General features: G+C 47.5%; 1 protein-coding gene across 1 annotated transcript in view; it reads left to right on the plus strand.

Annotated features, from left to right (window-relative positions):
* CFAP157 (cilia and flagella associated protein 157) overlaps positions 1-16,869 on the plus strand; it is a 202,134-nt gene extending 185,265 nt beyond the window's left edge. Inside the window, exon 9 of the mRNA XM_085614125.1 lies at positions 16,102-16,869. Within this exon, the coding sequence (XP_085470251.1) occupies positions 16,102-16,734 (633 nt within the window). The 3' untranslated portion in view covers positions 16,735-16,869. The remainder of the gene's footprint in view (positions 1-16,101) is intronic.
* The last annotated feature ends 3,833 nt before the right edge of the window (positions 16,870-20,702 follow it).

Raw genomic sequence — 20,702 nt, forward strand, 5'->3', positions numbered from 1 at the left:
CCAACGGACTACGCACGCAACCTGGGCTTCATCCTGGACTCCTCCCTCTCGATGACCAGACAAGTCAACGCCGTCTCGTCTTCATGTTTCAACACCCTGCGCATGCTTCGAAAGATCTTTCGATGGTTCCTCACAGAGACCAGGAAGACGGTCACCCAGGCACTCGTCACCAGCCGGCTGGACTACGGGAACACCCTCTACGCCGGTACCACCGTCAAACTCCAGAGGAAACTTCAACGAATCCAGAACGCCTCAGCACGACTCGTCCTGGACATCCCCCGCCACAACCACATCTCCGGACACCTGAGAGACCTGCACTGGCTCCCCGTCAGCAAGAGGATCACGTTCAGACTCCTCACCCACGCACACAAGGCCCTCCACGACCTGGGACCCGAGCTCCTCAACACCCGCCTGACCTTCCACACACCCACCCGCCAGCTCCGCTCCGACAGACTCGCTCTCGCCGCCGTTCCACGCATCCGCAGAGCCACCGCCGGAGGAAGATCCTTCTCCCACCTGGCAGCCAAGACATGGAACTCCCTCCCCATCCACCTCCGGACTACCCAGGACCACCTCGCCTTCAGGAAGCAACTCAAGACCTGGCTGTTCGAGCAGTAACTTCCCCCCCCCCAGCGCCTTGAGACCCTACGGGTGAGTAGTGCGCTATACAAATGACCATGATTGATTGATTGATGTGAAGGGACTCTCCCCGGGCTCTGCTCAGATTTCTTACAGCACATTATGCGAAGGGGGTCTCCCCGGGCTCTGCTCAGATTTCTTACAGCACATTATGCGAAGGGGGTCTCCCCGGGCTCTGCTCAGATTTCTTACAGCACATTATGCGAAGGGGGTCTCCCCGGGCTCTGCTCAGATTTCTTACAGCACATTATGCGAAGGGGGTCTCCCCGGGCTCTGCTCAGATTTATTCCAGCACATCATGTGAAGGGGTCTCCCAGGGCTCTACTCAGATTTCTTCCAGCACATCATGTGAAGGGGGTCTCCCCGGCTCTGCTCAGATTTCTTCCAGCACATCATGTGAAGGGGGTCTTCAGTTTTACAGAGATAAAGCTGATATTGTTCCAGCTTGAACCTTTCAAATCAAATGTGCTAAGGTGACATATTGTGCTCTTGAATCCTGCATGGAAACTATGACAGAAGACTCTAGGAAAGGCCTCTTTAAGCCCTGGAATTCCAGTGGAAAGTTCAGGCTTTGTTCTGAGGTTCCTCACATGTTCTGCTATGTTATGTTACATAGATTTATATAGCACAGCTCTGGAACGCCCTTCTTCTCCACATTAGATCTGCACCCTCTATGCTGGCTTTTAGAAAGCGAGTGTTTGAGAATGTCAGTGAAAACTAAACCGACTGTTGACCACATTTGTGTAGAGGGCGTAAAACTAATGAAAACCCCTGTGACAGTGGCCACTGCAGTACCACGCCTGGACATCAAGTACAAGCCCAGTGAAGACTCTCCAGCATTCCTTATTGGGCGCGCACATCTAGACTCCAGTTCGTCATGACCCCGGATACATCCCTGGGAGGATGAGGAGCTCATTTGAAAGACCTCGAAATCAGCAGCAAACGGTTGGCTCAGGACGCAAAGCGGCACAGCAATCTTTGTTTAACTGAAGAGCGCTGGGTCTTCAGGGTTTTCTTCTGAGAACAAAGAACTTAGGGGCATGTGTATCAACCGATTTTGTATTCGCAAACGCTGCGAATCGCAAAAAAACAGCGTTTGCGAATTCAAAATCGCAAAAGGAGATGTATGAGGCATTTCAGCCTCGCAATCTTAAGGAATCGCAAAATTTGCGATTTCTTAAATGCAATGTAACACGCACCCAAGTTGTGCGACTTCTCCCTAAGAAATCACAAATTACCACCAACTTCAAGTTGGTGGTAAATTGCGATTTCTTTGAAATATGCACTTTTTTGCATATTTCAAAGTGCCATGTGGTGCATATACATGCCCTTAGGGCATGTATGTGCGCCATATGTGCACAGATGCTGATTTCAGGGGTGCATCAGGGTGTCATCATGACACCCTTGCACCTTTGAAATTATTCTCAATTTGCGATTAGCAAATAGCGAATCGCAAATTGAGAAGGACTTCCCATTCATTGCTATGGGCCTCCTGGCCCATAGGAATGAATGGGAAGGTATTCCTTAATTGCGATTTCGCAATTTGCTAATCGCAATTAAGGAATTTCAAGAAATCGCAAAAGTTTTGCAATTTTTTAAATACATCCCGTTTTGCAATTCTCAAATAGCGATTCTCAAAAAATCGCTATTTGAGAATCGCAAATGGAGATGTTGATACATATGCCCCTATGTAGTTTTGGTCCGTACTGACAACTCAAATTCAATGTATTATTTGAACAAATGCCACGAGGTCTACGAGCACGTGGGGGCTTCTTGGCAAATTTTGGACTTAGTCTGACTTTGAGGATCGTATGGTGGCCCCTTGAAGCACCCACTTTAACATGTTAGACTTGGTTTTGTGTGTGCCGGTAAACGCCCCAGCCACCATTTATCTTTGTTACTATTTGAACAAGGTCACATCTTCTGTTCGGAGAAGCTGAAAGGTCTGGAGATGGATCCTGCAGCACAAATTACCCTCAAGGTGGAGCGTGTTTCGGGAATAAGGACCACTGGGAGGACACTCAGCAGAACATCAAGAGTGAACTAGATCAACATCCACTCTCAGAGATCTTTCAAAGGCGGGTAACTCCAAAGCTAAACTTCTTCGCAACTGCCCTAAATCGCAAATGTTGATTCTATGCTGGCAGAAGAGGTTCTTGGGCAAATGCCTTGCAGATAGTCTGGACGGCAATATTTGCCTATTTATTTCCTCTTCTTCCTTTTATACCCGACTTCTAAACAAAATTAAGAAAGAGCCATGAATCATTCCTGTAGCTCCAGTGTGGCCGAAAGAATAGTGGTACGCCGAGCTACTGCTCCTTTGTAACAGGGGCAAATCCTGCTCAAGCCATTACCAGGAGGTTTATCAATCAACAAGCGCCAGGTTGTTCATTCAACACCGAAGTCTCAGAATTTATCGACCGGGCTCTTGACTACAATTAATACCATCTCTTAAATATTTCTTAGGAATGCAGATTAATCTTGGCCAAAGCTAAAGCGGAGATGACAAATAAAACATATAAAACAAAATCGACTTGTTTCTGCATATGGTACTCTCGTAACAGCATTCATCCATCCTTGTTTCCACCCGAACAGATCCTAGCAGCTTATTATAACGGCACGTTCAGGTCTTTCCCACCATTCGGGAAAGGTCTGCCTGGCGGCTGTCTCACAACTTCTTAGATCCATAACCCAAATATTACTTTGGTTTAAGAGGCTGATTAATTTCGGAAAGGGCTCTCCGGAGTTTTTCCTCCAAATAGGAAACCACCTATTACTTATCAAGGGAATACTGACTTATCTCAACTAAAGAGAAGCCTGTCGGCCTCATCCACGCGACAGAAGCAGAACATCCTTCCTAGAAAATGGCTCTTCTGTTGGGTCTCACTTTGGCCAGAAGAATCCGTGAAATTCAAGATTTCCAGTAAAAGAGATTTACATGCAATTCAAAGAGCACAAGGTAATTTTAAAGACTAATCCTCATTTAATTTCTAAGGTCCCTTTGGACTTTTACCTTAATGAGCCCATAATTTAAAAAACCTTAAAAAATCCAACCGGTGCAGCAGAAAGAGTACCCCATGAGTTGCCAAAAATTCTATATTGAAAGGACTAAAACATTTAGAAAGTCCAATCAACTATTTAGAGCATTCAAACCTCCGACAAAGGAGCATGCGGTGTCAACATACAGTATAGCACGTTGGGTATCAGCAGCTATTGTTTTCTGTCATGAAAAGGCTAGACACCCTGTGAGTGGAATGGTCCAAGCACACTCCACAAGAAGTGTAGCCACATTTACTGCGTCGTTTGCTGGGGTAACCTTACCTGTCATTTGCAGGGCTGCTACATGAAGTAACAGGCACGTGTTGACTAGACATATCTGCCTGGATGCCACTAAGAACAATGATGCAGCAGTGACCGGTCCTTTTCCGTCTGTTTCAATGAGATGAGCTCGTCTTTTTTTTATATAATTGAGAATCTTTAGTTACAATATCTGCTTTACACCTCCACGTATGCGCTATTCTATGAAGTGTATTACTGCTTGCTATTCAGATTCAAGCATGTGAATCTACAAAGGACTGGAGAAACAAAAAAACTACAGACCTGCAGATTGTAGTTCTCCTGTATTGATGTCTCGTAGATTCACACGACTCACCCTCCGTACCAATAGGAGCTCACTGCAGTTTATACTTCATCTATATTACCTTTACACTAGTGCTTAGAAATCTGAGGGACGGTGGACCTGGAGGGGACGAGTGCTTCAGGAACGGCTTCCTGCTTGGCCGGGGTTTAGTTCTTATTACAAGTGTGTGAATTGGCTAACAATGGCCTTTGTGTAAGCTATACAGTGCGTACTCCCACCATGAAGGTGGAGACGATTCAAACAAGGAAATCTATGAAAGATACCAACACTGGAGAACTAAATTGTACAGGTGTGTAACTTGTTTTTTACCTCGAAACTAGACTCCCTCATCCCAGTACGTACTGTGGGGCTAGGGTCCTCACTCTTCAACAGCCAACACCAGCTACTCCTAGTATAGAATTTGTTTTACTTTTTAGTCTTTAACCACACCACCCACAAGGCTGGTCCAGCTAACATCGCACTTCACATCCGGTTATTTCAGGTTTATGGGACGTATAGTACTGAGAGGGCGGGTACTACGTTTTGAGATGATTACCTATAAGAAATTGGCCATTACCTTCTCCTCAGACTTCCTCATCCCCAGTCCTTACCTTTTAGGATATAACGAGCACTTTTGATATTTGCAATTAAATCAGACCCCCAACAATAGTGCATGCGATATGTGTATTTCAATAGAATAAAATTCATATTCAACCCTGAACCGCTGTCAGCAAACCAAAACCAAAATCAACTCAATGTGGACCCCAAGAATGAGTTTACAATGTGTAGCATAAGTGCAGGCAGCACTGATGTGGCCGCACCACAGATAGAGAAGCGACGCACCTTTGAGCCCTGCCCAAGAAGCAGATATTCCTTGAGTAGATTTCCTTTTGACCCCTCCTGGCTGAGGTACTTCTGCTACAACATTAGCCTGAATAACGCTTATTAGGATGCATTGCTTATTGTACGCATAGTAGGATTTTCACGTTTTCCCGGGAAACCAAATTTAACAAAAAGCGCAGCTGTTTTCTTACATTACGTGGTTCTTTTCAAGTAAATAATAAAACCAATCTCTGTACATCCAATGTATTTATACCTCGCTCCTGATCCGACTCTGCAAGGACAGACAGGGCTGTCTCCTGAGAAGAAAGGAAATCTGCTAATGACGTCTGACAAAGGATCATGATGCAATTCTGAGCACCTCTTTATATGCAGAGACTAGGGATGGCTCATGGTCAAATAAAATACAATGTGCAACTCCCTTACTCTGCAGCCCAGAGTCATTGCTCCTCAGAACAACCCTTCACTGATCACAAATGTAAAGGAAGAACGGCCAACGGCTCCAGAGGTCCTCTCGGCGATACCTTTCATACTAGCGGTAGAGCTCAAGGTGGTACACTCCCCACAACAATCACCTTGCTATAAATAAAAATATGCAATAAAATATGCAGGCGCCAAAGGAATATTTTTTTCTAGATTTGATTTTTCTTCAAATATATCCACCCACTGCACTCTTACTGTGGATTCTGATAGTTTCGAAGAAACTCTACAGTTTTGATGGTATTGCTTTTTTCTGGTCGCATGCTCTCTGTGAACACTATGAGTTAAATTTCCTCGAGGGTCTTTCGCAACACATTGATGTAGTCGTAAGCTTATCCTGCTGTGACTCTGTTACTTCTTGATCTACTCAGTCTCTAAACCACAACCTCAATCTCTGGCACTTTACCACTGCTAGATGAGGAAAATAGAGAGAGGGTGGAACTATCGGAAGTTCCTCCCAAGGTTCTGCCACCAGTGACAGGAGAAGGTGGTACCACACTCCTGGACCCGACTGGGGTTGCAAAAACCACCTCTGCTGTCTCCTTCTGAACTTTGTGAGACCTGCGTTGTCATCGGAAGAAAAACAATCAAGAAGGGCTCATGGCCACTCTGTTGATAAAGCATCCACTGCTCAGGTCTTCAACGATGGAACCACCAAACAAAAGACATGGAGAAGAGTGTCGTTGAGAGACTCAATCAGATCCACCACCGGGATTTCTTAAATTGCAAATCGTTGTGAAATACTGTGATGCAGTTGTAAATGTACGGATGATGGAAGCTGGCAGTTGAGGAATCGAAGGTCCATTTTCCTGCCTGGCAGATACACTTCTGCTATAGATGGGAGACGAGCCTCAGCCATATGAATGTCTCCTGTGCCAGAGGATTCTTGGAGTAAGATCTTGTTACCTGTTGGCCTACTTGGTTGCCTGTGCTCACCAAAACTGAATTTTCCTGTAAGTCTGCACATATGATTTTGAGCATACATAACGGCCGTCCGCTCTTTCCAATTTGAGGAATGTAGAGCTTCCTCTCTGGAGCAAGGTCCTGACCCAGTGTGAATCCCCAGCCTCTAGAGACAGTATCCATGACTTGAAGCACTGTGACTGGGTTCTTCAAGCAGACACCTTTCAAGAGGTTGCTCCTGTTAAGCCTCCACGCCAGAGCTTCTCCTATTGAAACATTCTGTCTCAGGGTCATATCGTAATACGTTGAAGGAGATGTCGAAGATTCAGAAGAAAAGCCACCAACACCTTTAAGTGGAACTTGAGCCCAAGGAACCCCAAAAGCCCACAGCCCCTACCTACAGCCCTACATAGTCTTACTGGAGCAGAGGTCTCCTTCAGTAATGTCCTACCCATATTGTGGAAGGCTACCGCCTTGTCCTGAGCTCAGGTTACTTTTGCTAACAACGTTTGAAAATGCGTCCTATAAAAGTCAAATCCTGGGAGGGAAGAATTTGGCACTTCTCTGTGGTGATTAGTAATTCATAGACTTGTAATGCCTTGCACACCATCGCTGCACCTTCCAGGGCCTTCACAGAAGAAGAAGCAGTGACCAGCCAGTCGTCTAACCAAGGGTATACGTTTTGACCTTTAGCCTGCAGTCCGGCCGCCACTGGTGCAAGAACCTTAGTAGAAACTCCAGGAACTGTTGTTACACTACTTGGGGCAGTCAGTACTGCTCCACTCACCATGAACCTTCTGGGGCACCAGCTTTATCGCTCCATGGAAGCCCTATCCAGGTCCAATAAGAATGCTATTTGGTGGTCATTCTGAAGGGGCCATGCCACAGAGATTCATCATTGTCTGTAGGCTCCGCTGTGTTTGGCGACCACAGGAGAACGTGGAGAAGCCTGGCCTCCTCCAGCTTCCAAGTCCATGCTTATCGATCGCTTTTATAGCAATCATCGCTTTCCTTCATCAATTTGTTTCCTTTCATTCGATTCAAAGCACAAGGGTTTCTTATTATATTCTCTGTAGGATTTTCTCTGAACTGCAACCTGTTACCCTAAATCCAGGATACTCGTAGCCTAATTGTCTGATGCTGGTTTTCCTACAAACCGAGAAGCTGTGTCCACCACTTGGGTTCCTGGTTTGTACCATCTAGCCATGTGTTATGGTTACTTGCTGGGTGGTGGAAGCATGGAGTGCTAGGTGCCAGGGTTTTTATACAAGAGGGTCCCCAACAGTTGGCCTTTCCTTGAAAGGGCTTCGTTAACTGATATGACGGACACTGCGTATTCTCTTTTTCAGAAAATTGTAAGCCAAAAGAAGCAGGCTTGAGATTTACTTGCTTACAAATCTACAGATTTTTTTATTAAGTTCCCAAACTGTGAACTAAACAAAAGAGGACCCAAAAATGGTAAATGCAACAATGCGCGTTGACGTGTATCCAGTCTGCATGATCACAAGCACACAAGATGCTTCTGTCACAACATCCGCTGATAGTTCATCAAAGGCGGCATCTGACAGACATCGGACGTATACTTCCATCTTTGTCACAACGGGTACGGGATCCTCTCGTTTCAGCGTGATCTCAAACGAACCCTACAAAGCCTTTCAGCGATGATCCTACCGTGTACGGGGCGTAAGCTCCTGCCCGAATACCAGCATGTGTCGCAAAGTAACCCTTCTGAAAGCTATTAACTTTGTGTGCCTGTTGTATCTGATGGGGACACAGCCTCACAAACCAATGACGACTGTGGGGGAACACTGGGCAACAATCAACCTTTCTCCTCAAACTTGTCCAGTCTACCTGGGAACCATTTTTTTGTATCCTTCCCTCTTTATCAAGTATATTTTATGCTGCCGATGTACTGGAAGGAAGTCTTGTTACTGGAATCTAAATCATGCAACCAAGTCCTACACCCGATCACTCACAGTAGGGCTGGAAAATGTAAATTGTCTCTGATCCGTGCCTTTCCTTTCCTCATCCTCCTTGTTGAAGGCCCAAAGCTCACTTGCTTCGACAAGGCCTGAGTTACAGCCTCATTCATAGTTGCCCAGAACTCCCCAGGAGCCAGCATCATTCTTTGATCCTCTTCCTGCAGAAAAGGCTCCTCGAGACTCTTGCGTTCTTCTGCTCTTTGAGCCTGGGGCCACCGTCGTTTTGCTCAAACGCTCCTTGGGAACGAGGACAACAGAAGAAGCCACTCGTTCATAGAGATGCTACTTCCTGCTTCCCTTGTTGCCATAGGTAGAAGTAGGCCTCTGTATGGAGCCCTCATGCGCTCAGCCTGGCCTAGCAGTTACATTGCGTTTTGGAGAGTCAATGAGACATACGAAAAACTCTCCCCACACCAGTGGAAGCTTTGCCAACACCAGAGCCCAGCTCTCATACATTCTGATCCGATACATGCTTTTTGGGGGCCACATCGCCACCCGCTATGCATATTGTGCCTGCGCCCACCGTGTGTCGGCTTCAGCACTACACCCAGGGAGCACAATTAACAATATTGTTTCAGATATGCATTTCCTAAAGTAGAGTACACACTTCCATGTTTCTGTATCTGGGAGTGCCATGCCAGATCTGCCTTCGAGCTGCGGTGCAAAAGAAACAAGAAGTGAAGTGTGATAGTAGCAGTATTAGCCTGGAAGGGGAGTGGCTAAAGATTGAAAAGTAAAAATACTATCATGGAAACAGCTGTAGTGGCAGTTGGAGAGTGAGGACTGGGACGAGGAGGTTTGATAGAGGGTAGTGGCCCACACTTCATTATCCTCTCATTCAGAAAATCTCACCTCAGCAGGATCTCATTTCTATACACACATCTCAATCAATCAATCAATCAGTCAGGCGTTTGTTAAGCGTGACTACTCACCCGTATGGGTCTCAAGGCTCGGGGTGGGGGGGGTGTTAGCAGGCTCCAGTCCATCAAGGAGGGGGTCTGTCGAGAGCCAGGTTTTGAGGTTTCTTGCGAAGATAGGGAGCGACGTTGTCTGTCTGAGGTGGAGCGGAAGAGCGTTCCAGGCTCTGGCCGCGAGGAAGGAGAAGGAGCGGCCTCCCGATCTGGTCTTTCTGATGCGGTGGACCATGGCGTAAGAGAGCTGGGCTGATCGATGGGGAGCAACTGGAGTGTGCGCAGATGCTGGGAGATGTGGCAGTGTCTTGGCAGGTTATGTACCAGTCTTGCAGCGGCGCTCTGGATGTTCTGTAGCTTGCGGTGAGGTTTTTGTTTATTCTAACGTAGAGTGTGTTGCCGTAGTCGAGTCTGCTGGTGACCAGGGCATGCGCGACGGTCTTTCTGTGTTCAAGGGGGATCCATTTGAAGATCTTACGTAGGAGGCGGAGGGTGTGGAAGCAGGAGGACGAGACGGAGTTGATCGGCGGTCCATTTAGAGCTCAAAGTCCAGGATGATTCCCAGGTTGCGTGCGTGGTCCGTGGGGGTGGGGGTGCTTCCGAGGGCAGGGGGCCACCACGTGTCATTCCAGGCGTAGGGGTTTGGGCCCATGATGAGCACTTCTGTTTTGTTGGTGTTTAGTTGTAGGCAGCTGTTTTTCATCCATTTGGCAACGGCTTCCATGCCTTCTCGAAAGTTGTGTCTGGCGGTGTTGGGTTTGTTGGATAGGGAGAGGATGAGTTGGGTGTCGTCTGTGTACGACACAATGTTGAGTCTGTAGGTTCTGACGATGGGGGCGAGCAGAGCCATGTAGACTTTGAAGAGCGTCGGGCTGAGGGAGGAACCCTGGGGGACTCCGCAGGTGGTAGGTGTAGGGTCTGAGAGAAAAGGGGGGAGTCTGACCTGCTGCGTTCTGCCGGAGAGGAAGGAGCGGATCCAGTCGAGGGCCTTGTCCCAGATCCCTGCATCGCTTAGTCTGCGTATTAGTGTGCGGTGAGAGACTGTGTCGAATGCCGCTGAGAGGTCGAGGAGGATGAGGGCTGCTGTTTCTTCTTTGTCCAGTAGGGTGCGGATGTCGTCTGTAGCGGCGAGGAGGGCGGTTTCCGTACTGTGGTTTTTTCTGAAGCCGAATTGGGAGGTGTCGAGGATGTTGTGCTCTTCGATGAATGTGGCGAGTTGGTTGTTGATGGCTTTCTTGATAACTTTCGCTGGGAACAGGAGCAGGGAGATGGGTCTGTCGTTTTTTAGGTCAGTGGGTCCGCCGAGGGTTTCTTCAGGAGGGGGTTGACCTTGGTGTGTTTTCAGTCGTCGGGGAAAGAGGCGGTCTCCAGGGAGCGGTTGATGGTGTGGCGGAGCATGGGTGCGATTTTGTCGGCGGCTCTGTTGAAGATGTGGTGGCGTCAGGGGTCTGTGGGGGCCCCGGAGTAGATTGACTTCATTGTCTTCAGTGTGTCTTCGGTGGTGAGGGCTGTCCAGTTGTAAATCGCTGGCTTCAGGGTGTCGGGGGTGGTTGGTGAGGGTTCAATGTGTTGGTTGTTTTCGTCGAAGTTGTCGTAGATGCTCTTGATTTTGTGGTGAAAAAAGGTGCTGAGTTTGTCTCAGGGGTCTTGTAAGGGGGGATGTCAGTAGATTCGCTGGTGGATTGGGCGAACTCCTTGATGATGTTGAAGAGTTCTTTGCTGTTGTGTGCATGAGTGGAGATTCTGTCTTCAATCACTTTTTTCCTTGTTTCTCTGATGAGTTGGTGGTGGGTGTTGATGGCGGCTCTGAAGTTGTTGTGGGCTTCTGTGGATTTTGTGTTCCTCCAGGCCTTTTCGAGGTGGCGGCAAGTGCGTCTGGACTCTTGAAGTTCGATTGTAACCCATCTGGCTTTCTTGGCGTGGGTGTTTTTCTTGAGGGGGGCTACGGCGTTGGCGCTGTCGGAGATCCATCTGTGCAGGGTTCAGGCTGCAGTGTTGGGGTCGACGTTTTCAGCGATGGTTGGGGTGGAGTTGCTGAGTGAGGAGGTGAGCTGGGCGTCAGATATTTTGGTTAATTTTCTTCACGGTAGCAGGTGCTGGTGTTTGCGGATGGTGGGTGTTCTGAAGGCGAAGTGGACACATCAATGATCAGTCCATGGGAGTTCGGTGGTGTGGCTTAAGGTGATGGAGTTTTCTGTAGTGAAGAGGGGGTCGAGGATGTGTCCTGCTGAGTGCGTGGGCTCAGTCACGATCTGGCGGAGTCCAATGTTGTGGAGGTCGTCCAGGAGGGATGTAGTGTTGGGGTCCAGTTGGTTGTCGAGGTGGAAGTGGAGGTCTCCCAGCAGGGTGTAGTTGGTGGATGCGATGGCCTGTCGGGAGAGGATCTAAGCTCTGAAATGCTCTTCCTACATGAGTAAGGATAATCAGCAGCCAGAAAGAATTCCATAAAGTTCTCCCCTAACACATGATCCCTCAAGTCCAGCCTGTAAGATGGAACAGTACATATTCACAGTAGCAATCCGCTCCCTTCTAGCCTCAGTTCTTTATCCAAAGCTAAAGTGCCCTGCCTGGTCAACCTCAGAAAACCCTTCCTCAAGACCATGAGTCCCACCACAACTTCTGTATCTATTGCCAAGTACATTTCTTTCATAGGTTACTATGAGTAATTCAGAGACATCTATTCCTTTAAAACTGCCTTACTAGAACCCAGCCTTATGAAATCTCGCTTAAATTACCCCCACTCTCCGCTTCTGGCATGTCAGCCGCTACTAACTTCCGTCAATGTCTTTAGACCCTATAAGGACACACACTAATGTCATGGCATTGCACAGCGTTAACCACATCAGCTGTCTTCCAGCACTCGCTCAGGCATGCCCGAGCAGTTTGCCTTATACCTTTCAGTCAGGCCCACAGCAGTACACATTGCAAGAGACTGCAGGTGACAGTATCCATGTACAGCACTCCTGTACCCACCCAGATATGCTATCTGATTGTACATAGTGCAGTGTTCACGGCCAATGCTTTGGCATCCTTCTGCCACTGCTACCAAGTAACATTGTCCATGAGCCACAAGAAGACTGCCACCCAGAGGCTGTCAGAGTCAAGCAATGCCTCTACCACAACTAGGAGCCCACGCCTCAAACAAACACTTAGACCCATTTGTCTTGGACCCTACACGAATGCACCACTGCAGGGTTGCAAACCCAAACTTGAAGCCCAATGTGCCCATAGAGTACACAACCAAGAACATGGTTGGGCCATCTCTGTAGAGTACAAGACCACAGTGGGGTGAAGGTAGGTGTTGTGGTCACCAGTGGATTCTGGTCCTACTTAATTCTACGCCCTGGCATGGCCACATTCATCTGAAGGGGGGAGGTGTAATATATGTGCTACCATTCACTCATGACTATTGTTAGACATGTTGTAGGAGAATACACAAGACAGCAGTCGCATGAAAAGAGAGACTTCACTCTTCACCTTGCGACATATACCCTTCGCTCCTGCCCTTGAGTTAGTGAATCCAGAGCTCGCCATTGTCCTACTCCAGTTAGAGTCGTCCATCTTGGCAATGCTCCCACCCCTAGCATACGCAATCCCCCCCACATGGTCTGCAGTTTTCATTTTGAGACTCTGAAGTTCTCCACCTTGGGCGCTGCAGATAAAGTTATTGAACCCAAGTGAGGGCCATCTTCATGCAGCTCACTCTGTCATAGTCTTGGAGTAAGGCAGCAGGCACACCTCCCCTTGGGGCCTCCTTTATGGGGCAGGAGAAGTATCCTCAGCCTTGAAGGTGCAGATGGTTTTGTGCTACAGCACTTATTATGTCCCTTTTACTACTGGCCTGTGGCCTCTTCTTTCTCATTCAATGCACCTCCTTAGGGAGAGGTCCTCTTTGTCTATGTTGTCTCCCCCTTTCCATTCACAGCACGCTGTTTTGGAACATCGGTCTGGCCTATGCGTCTTCCGCTCAGAGGTGCATGTCCTATCCGACGTAGAGGGATGCTGGTTCTGGGGTCCCTATCATACAATCAAGGTTACTGGCCCTGTGGTTTGTCTTACCCTATAAAAGGGAAGTGGGTAGTGAGGGGATTGGTGCTGATCTTCGGTGTGTGACCTAACCTACAATGCAGGGCTTGGGTGTGTGTACTAAGGTACAATGTAGGGATCCTGGTCTTGAGTGTCTGCCCTAAGGTACAATGCAGGGATGTGAGTTTTGGGTGTGTGCCCTAAGGTACGATAGAGGGATGTGAGTCTTGGGTGTGTGCCCTAAAGTACAATGCAGGGTCCTGGTCTTGGGTGTGTGCCCTAAAGTACAATGCAGGGATGTGAGTCTTGGGTGTGTGCCCTAAAGTACAATGCTGGGATGTGAGTCTTGGGTGAGTGACCTAAAGTGCAATGCAGAGATGTGAGTCTTGGGTGTGTGCCCTAAAGTGCAATGCAGGGATGTGAGTCTTGGGTGTGTGCCCTAAAGTACAATGCAGGGATGTGAGTCTTGGGTGTGTGCCCTAAGGTACAATGCAGGGATGTGAGTCTTGGGTGTGTGCCCTAAGGTACGATAGAGGGATGTGAGTCTTGGGTGTGTGCCCTAAGGTACGATAGAGGGATGTGAGTCTTGGGTGTGTGCCCTAAAGTACAATGCAGGGGTCCTGGTCTTGGGTGTGTGCCCTAAAGTACAATGCAGGGATGTGAGTCTTGGGTGTGTGCCCTAAAGTACAATGCAGGGATGTCAGTCTTGGGTGTGTGCCCTAAGGTACAATGCAGGGATGTGAGTCTTGGGTGTGTGCTCAAAAGTACAATGCAGGGATGTGAGTCTTGGGTGTGTGCCCTAAAGTACAATGCAGGGATGTGAGTCTCGGGTAAGTGCCCTAAAGTACAATGCAGGGATGTGAGTCTTGGGTGTGTGCCCTAAAGTACAATGCAGGGATGTGAGTCTTGTGTGTGTGCCCTAAGGTACGATAGAGGGATGTGAGTCTTGGGTGTGTGCCCTAAAGTACAATGCAGGGATGCGAGTCTTGGGTGTGTGCCCTAAAGTACAATACAGGGATATGATTCTTGGGTGTGTGCCCTAAGGTACGATAGAGGGATGTGAGTCTTGGGTGTGTGCCCTAAAGTACAATGCAGGGATGCGAGTCTTGGGTGTGTGCCCTAAGGTACAATGCAGGGATGTGAGTCTTGGGTGTGTGCCATAAGGTACAATGCAGGGATGTGAGTCTTGGGTGTGTGCCATAAGGTACAATGCAGGGATGTGAGTCTTGGGTGTGTGCCATAAGGTACAATGCAGGGATGTGAGTCTTGTGTGTGTGCCCTAAGGTACGATAGAAGGATGTGAGTCTTGGGTGTGTGCCCTAAAGTACAATGCAGGGATGCGAGTCTTGGGTGTGTGCCCTAAGGTACAATGCAGGGATGCGAGTCTTGGGTGTGTGCCCTAAAGTACAAGGCTGGGATGTGACTCTTGGGTATGTGCCCTAAGGTACGATAGAGGGATGTGAGTCTTGGGTGTGTGCCCTTTGTGTTCTTTAGTGTGATTCCCACACGAAAGAAAAGGCAGTCATGCTGAAATCATGACCACATCTATGTAGTGTAGTCACTCACCTTATACTCAAGTCATTCGGGCTCCACTGATCTCTACAGTGGGGGCCCACTCCTGTAGTCACAGACTTTTAAAAGAAAGAAGGGGGAGTGAATCATTATTTTTCTTTTCTCTTTGCCCCTGCTTGATCAGACCCTGGTACTCTTGGCACTAGAACCTGCTCTCTAGTGTAAGGCGGGCTCGTCCATAACTATAAATATAATGATCGGGTAGAGATTTTGGAAAAGGCCAATGTCCTGACTGCTGCACAGCTTAAGCCTAATTTGGTCAATTCTTTCTGAGTTCCATACTTGTCTTTGGTTATGTTTGAATAGTAAAGTCGGTGGTATGAACCCTGATAGAGGTGCTCTCTAGTCAGTTTGTTATGCACCTGAAAGGCTTGTCAAATATACGTAAATATTGTTTGCCTATAGAACTTTGTGCCTGTATGACACAAAACTACCATGTTGCAAGATGTTTTCACTAGGTGTTGATGGCCAGCTCATGCTCTCCCAATACTTAAAACCCTGGTGAAGGTGTAATCCCATTGTGAAGCTGCCAGGGGCATTTCAAATCTTGCGTGTGTCAGGCTGCCATGCCGTCTGATAGATTCCAAGTAAAAGAATAAATGCCTCATTGGTGGCTTTGGCCTGGACCAGAAACTACTTTGAGTTTGAGGAGTAGTTCTACTTGCAAACCTCTGGGACTTCCATGGGCAGTACATTCCTTCTATTCTGGCGTACCTATATGTTCACAAGTATATGGAACTCTAAGCTGTAAGATGATGGTTTCAGTGCTGAGCTATTTACAGCCGGTAAACAGGGGTACGTTTGTTCCTTTTGGGCTCAGAGATCGGCAGGAGCTGCCTGCAGGAGAAGAACAGGCCCAAGGCACCTGAGACACTATTCAATCAGAAGGGTCCCACAGCACCAGTCTTAAGGTACAGGACCCACACAGGACACTCACAAGTAAATAATGACTTTCCAAGGACGCACAAGCAGGTGTCACACAGGGAGGGCACAAGCCTTACAAGGCAAAGAGGCCTTAGTAACATTTGTGAGTGAGTGAGTGAGTGAGTGCATGCTTACATGATTCCATAGGGGTTGGAGGTGCCTTCAGCTCTCCCTTCTCTCACATATCTCTCTGTGCTTTCTACAGTCTCTGATTCAGCTGAACAGCCAAGAGAAGGAGATGAGACAGCCGACAGTGTTGCCAGGGATCACCCCGGAGACAGCCCGACATGAGCCTGTCCAACCAGAATCCACCTCACAACAGCCTTTTCCTCCTGCCCCACAACAGTCTGTTTCACAACAGCTCATATCACAAGATTCTGTCTCACAACAGCCTGCACCACAACGGACTGTCTCTCAAGAATTCACCCCACAACAGCCTGCCTCTGAAGAGCCCAACACACAGCAGCCTGTCTCTGAAGAGCCCAGTGCACCACAGCCTGTCTCTCAAGAGCCCACCCTACAACAGCCTGTCTCTCAAGAGTTCACCCTACACCAGCCTGTCTCTCAAGAGCCCACCACACAACAGTCTGTCTCTCAAGAACCTACCCCACAAGAGCCCGTCCCACAACATTCGGCCCCACAAAAGTCTGTCTCTCAAGAGCTCGCCCCACAACAATCTGTTTCTCAAGACCCCACCCGAGAACAGTCTATCTCTCAAGAGCCTGTCCCACAACAGCCTGTCTCTCAGGAGTCCATCCCACAACATTCTGCCCCACAACAGCCTGTCTCTCAAGAGCCTACCCCACAAGAGCCCGCCCCACAACAGTCCCCGTTCTAAGACCGAATAATGCAAATACTGGAGACTTATGTGGGCTCAACCACTTCTTCGAGTCTTAGAACGGACTTCAACAAGCTTGAAACAGTTTTGTGTTCATGTTCACAGTTTGAGCAGCAGTAAATGATTTCAAAAGTATATGAGTGCCTCTGTAATATCAGATGTTAGCGACGGATGGGAATAAGTGGGTGTGGGGGGCAAGGTTTGTAATCTCACCTGATTGGAGACAGTAGGGCTCGGATGATACCAAGGTGAAGGGGGCTCTATCCTGAATGCAACACCCCAGAGTGGGCAGTCCTGCTGCACTGCCACCAGCAATCGGCTGGGCCGAGGTAAGCAGACAGTCACAACAAATTCACACCACACTCCCGTACTCCAGGGATTGATTGGTAACCCTGGAAATCAGGAGGCATCTTTGGTCAGTTAGACCAGGAGAGTGGGCTTGAGATTTCCTGACACTCACTGTTAAGCACCCAATTGAGCAGTGGGAGGTGACAAGCAAGGGGCTGTTCAAAGGGCACTGGGAGGGTAGAGGGTGGGAGTGTTGTAAGCTTGAAGCCCCTTAAACCTATTCCAGCACTTCTGCGTGTTCTACAAAAAGAGCTCCACAACATATGCCACAAACCCAATCCCAGTGAGATAGCACAGGAGGTTGATTGTCTGCCGCAAAACCTGTGAGCAACTTGCAGGTAACAGGTTCCAATTCCAGTGAAATGTGTTAAAGATCTGATAGAGACTTCTAGCTGCAGATCCCTTACTGTTGAATTTCCCAGGTGTCAGGCTGGATCTGTAAACATTTGCGTGGGCAGTACCCAATGTTCCCTCTAATTTTTTTCCTCTGTGTGCGGCAGTGTAGGGTCTCTGTGCGCTGCAGCCATGGCTGTGTGTGCCAGGAACCAGACTGCGCTTGTGCACAGCGCCAAATATCACTTTTGCTTTAAAAAACTGAAAACGGTGCATTTCCACACATACAACCCAAGTTAAGGGGCTCAAGGCAGATTTGCAATTACATGACATGAATTGGTTACACAGGCAAGTACACTTTAGGTTTAGACAAGCACAAGACTCCAACGGCTGAGGGTCCATAGACTGCCTGAAGTACATGCAGTTCTCCAGCTGAAAATGCCATTATAACGGAATGGTCAGAATTAAATTAAGGGAGAAGAAATTAGATGGGCGATGGGGAGAGCCTGCAAGCTGACAGGGATAACTGACATACTTTAGTTAGACCCTCCCAGGACTTAGTGCAATCTCATAATATCCCACACACCCTACAGTGGAGACATGCTCTACTGGTGCACCCAATACGTGGAAAACTGGGCCCATGACCTATCTACATACCACAGTCCCCAATTCTTCAATATCTACTCCCCTGGAAGGAATATGGTGAGACGGATTCTGGCTTATTCCAACTCTAATTGCTAAGCTCTTCTTGCAAGCCACCTCAAATGCACTTCATAATTGGAGGGAAGTGCAATTACAGACACAATTCTTTGAGGGGATTCCGAGGAGCCATTAGAAAAACATGATTGAGGGTTAAGGGAGGCCCGTCTGAAAGATAGTTATTTTAAGGTACTACATCAATGGCAGTGGACCCCCAAAAGACTCTATGCCTCCTTCTAACCCAACCCTTTTTTCTCTCCTTTTCCCTTTCATGTGTCTTGCTTTTTCCTTTTGTCTCTGTCTCCTCCCATTCCTCCCCTCGTTCTCTTCTTTTTGCTTTTCTCTTCTTCTGTCCTCACCTCTCGTCTCCTTACTTGTTTTTTCTCTTTTCCTACTTTTCCTTCCTTTTCTCTAGTTTTCCCTGATCCTTCAATCACACAGGTGATCTTTGTTTCTATCATCGCCTTGTCTCATCCCTCTCCCCTTATTCCATTTATCTCTCCCTCCATTTTGCCCTTCTAACTCTCCTGTCCATTAGCCTTTACCTCCCTTTCACATCTCCTAGAGGCCCTGTCCTTCCCAATCACTCCTTTCCTTTTATTTCCCTACTTCTCTCTCTTTCCTCACTGTTTCCGTTCTCGCTCCTGGGACGCATAGACTGTCAACTCGTGGAAATGAGAGTTAGTGAGAGAGACTGTGCCGAATTACACAAATAACAAGCACAGTGGCCCAAAGATGTTCTCAGGGGCCCGCTGCAGGAGCAGCCGAATGCTGGAGTGGCTAGACTTGTGGATAACTAAGGTCTGTTTTTCCACCCCACGCCCCAACACTGCTGGTCTCTTTATCTCCCTCTCAAAGGTGCATTTTCGTTTATGCATTCTTCTTTTTTTACAGTTTTCTTATCCCTTCTTCTTTTTCCACCTTTATCTCGTACTCCGTCTGAATAATGAAAAATGTGTCCCATTCCTCTAACAAGCACTAAAAATGCAATAGGTCTCGCCTTTTATTAAGTTAAAGCCATTTGCTTTGTATACAATACCATTAGCAAAGCAAATCGCTTTAACTTAATCAAAACCGAGACCTATTGCATTTTCAATGCTTGTTTTTTCTGGACCCTCACTTGTTTTTGCTCATCCAACTTCGACCTTGAGCAAGAGCAAAGAAAACACAAAAGGGGTAAAGAAGGAGGAAGAGAAATTTGGAAAATCAATGACTAAGTCAGAAAACAGGGAGGAAAAAGACCGTATAGGAGCGAAATAAAGGGACAGGGAGTTTGGGATGGTGGATGGAAGAACCATGAGGCAAAATCAAGACGAGCGATCTTTGCTATTTGTAAACCCAACATTGTGTAGTGTAAACATTTGGGCACCGGCACGTAGTCTCTTACAAGTTAACCACTGCTTTAAGGACCCCGTAATGACCTTTCACAGCAGAGATGCTTCGGTAAATGCCTGCAGCTGCCCAGGGGATTTGGAAGTGCTAAAACAGCACCAAGTTTGTTTTCAAACTGGACTCTTTCAGGCACTCTAATGGGGGTTTGGGAGATGGATCATGGCATGATTGTACTATTTAGCCAATGTAGGCACACACTAGCAATTAGTGATGGTGGTGTAATAAACATCTGTTATACTGTGCCAAGAAACCCTCGGGCGCACATTAGAACGAGAGTTTAAGCTATTGGCATTGTAAATGACAGTGCCTTTCATTTATGTTTTAAAAACCAACACGTAAATAAAAGGCATTGCCATTTACAATGCCAATAGCTCAAACTCTCATAACTGCGAGACCTATTGCATTGCAAATGCTTGTTTACTTTGCAAGTGGACGTGGCCTCATTTGAAATTTCCGGACGTGCTCACTGGACTCGTCTGCTATAATCGCCATAAAAAAAAAACATATAGGAGTCCAATGCAAAGACACGCTGGTTGCACACACAGGATGGACACCGGGACACACCGAATGCACATGCTGATACAAACACACCAGATGCACATCCTGAAACATCCAAATTATACAAAATCCACACAATTTGTCGAAGATAATCAAAATTACTGTTGTTGGCATATATGAGGACAACTGTCGGCACATGCAAGTTAAATGTAAATGAATTCAACGTACACTTGTAAAAAGATTCTACCATTTTCATGTGATATTACGGATATTTCAAACTTGTGTCCAAAAAACTGACAAGCCTAGATTTTTATATAAAACACCCCACTATTGTCACAAAACCCAATGTAGCCATCCTTTTAAACAGCTGACCCGGTGTGAGCACAGTAAATGATACGATTTGTAATTATTTTTCTTTAAAATCAAACAGATGTTGCCTATTATAATTAGAAAGTACCTTCCATGAAGTTATTGCAGAAGCAGTAATTGCGTCTCCCAGATGGAGGTGGAGGGGAGCTGAGAGTAAGTCACGGACAGCATCAAAAGATATTCAAGGAAAGAGCAGAGGTCCCGGCCCTTCACAACCAACACCGTATGAACACTGGACACTTGGCCTCGGAGGGGTGGTGAGGTGGGAGGGGATGCACAAGAGCTCCCGGCCCTTCACAACATAAACACCATATGAACACTGGACACTT

Source organism: Triturus cristatus, chromosome 1_2 (assembly GCF_964204655.1).
Source record: "Triturus cristatus chromosome 1_2, aTriCri1.1, whole genome shotgun sequence".
In the NCBI taxonomy this organism is placed as follows: Eukaryota; Metazoa; Chordata; class Amphibia; order Caudata; family Salamandridae; genus Triturus; species Triturus cristatus.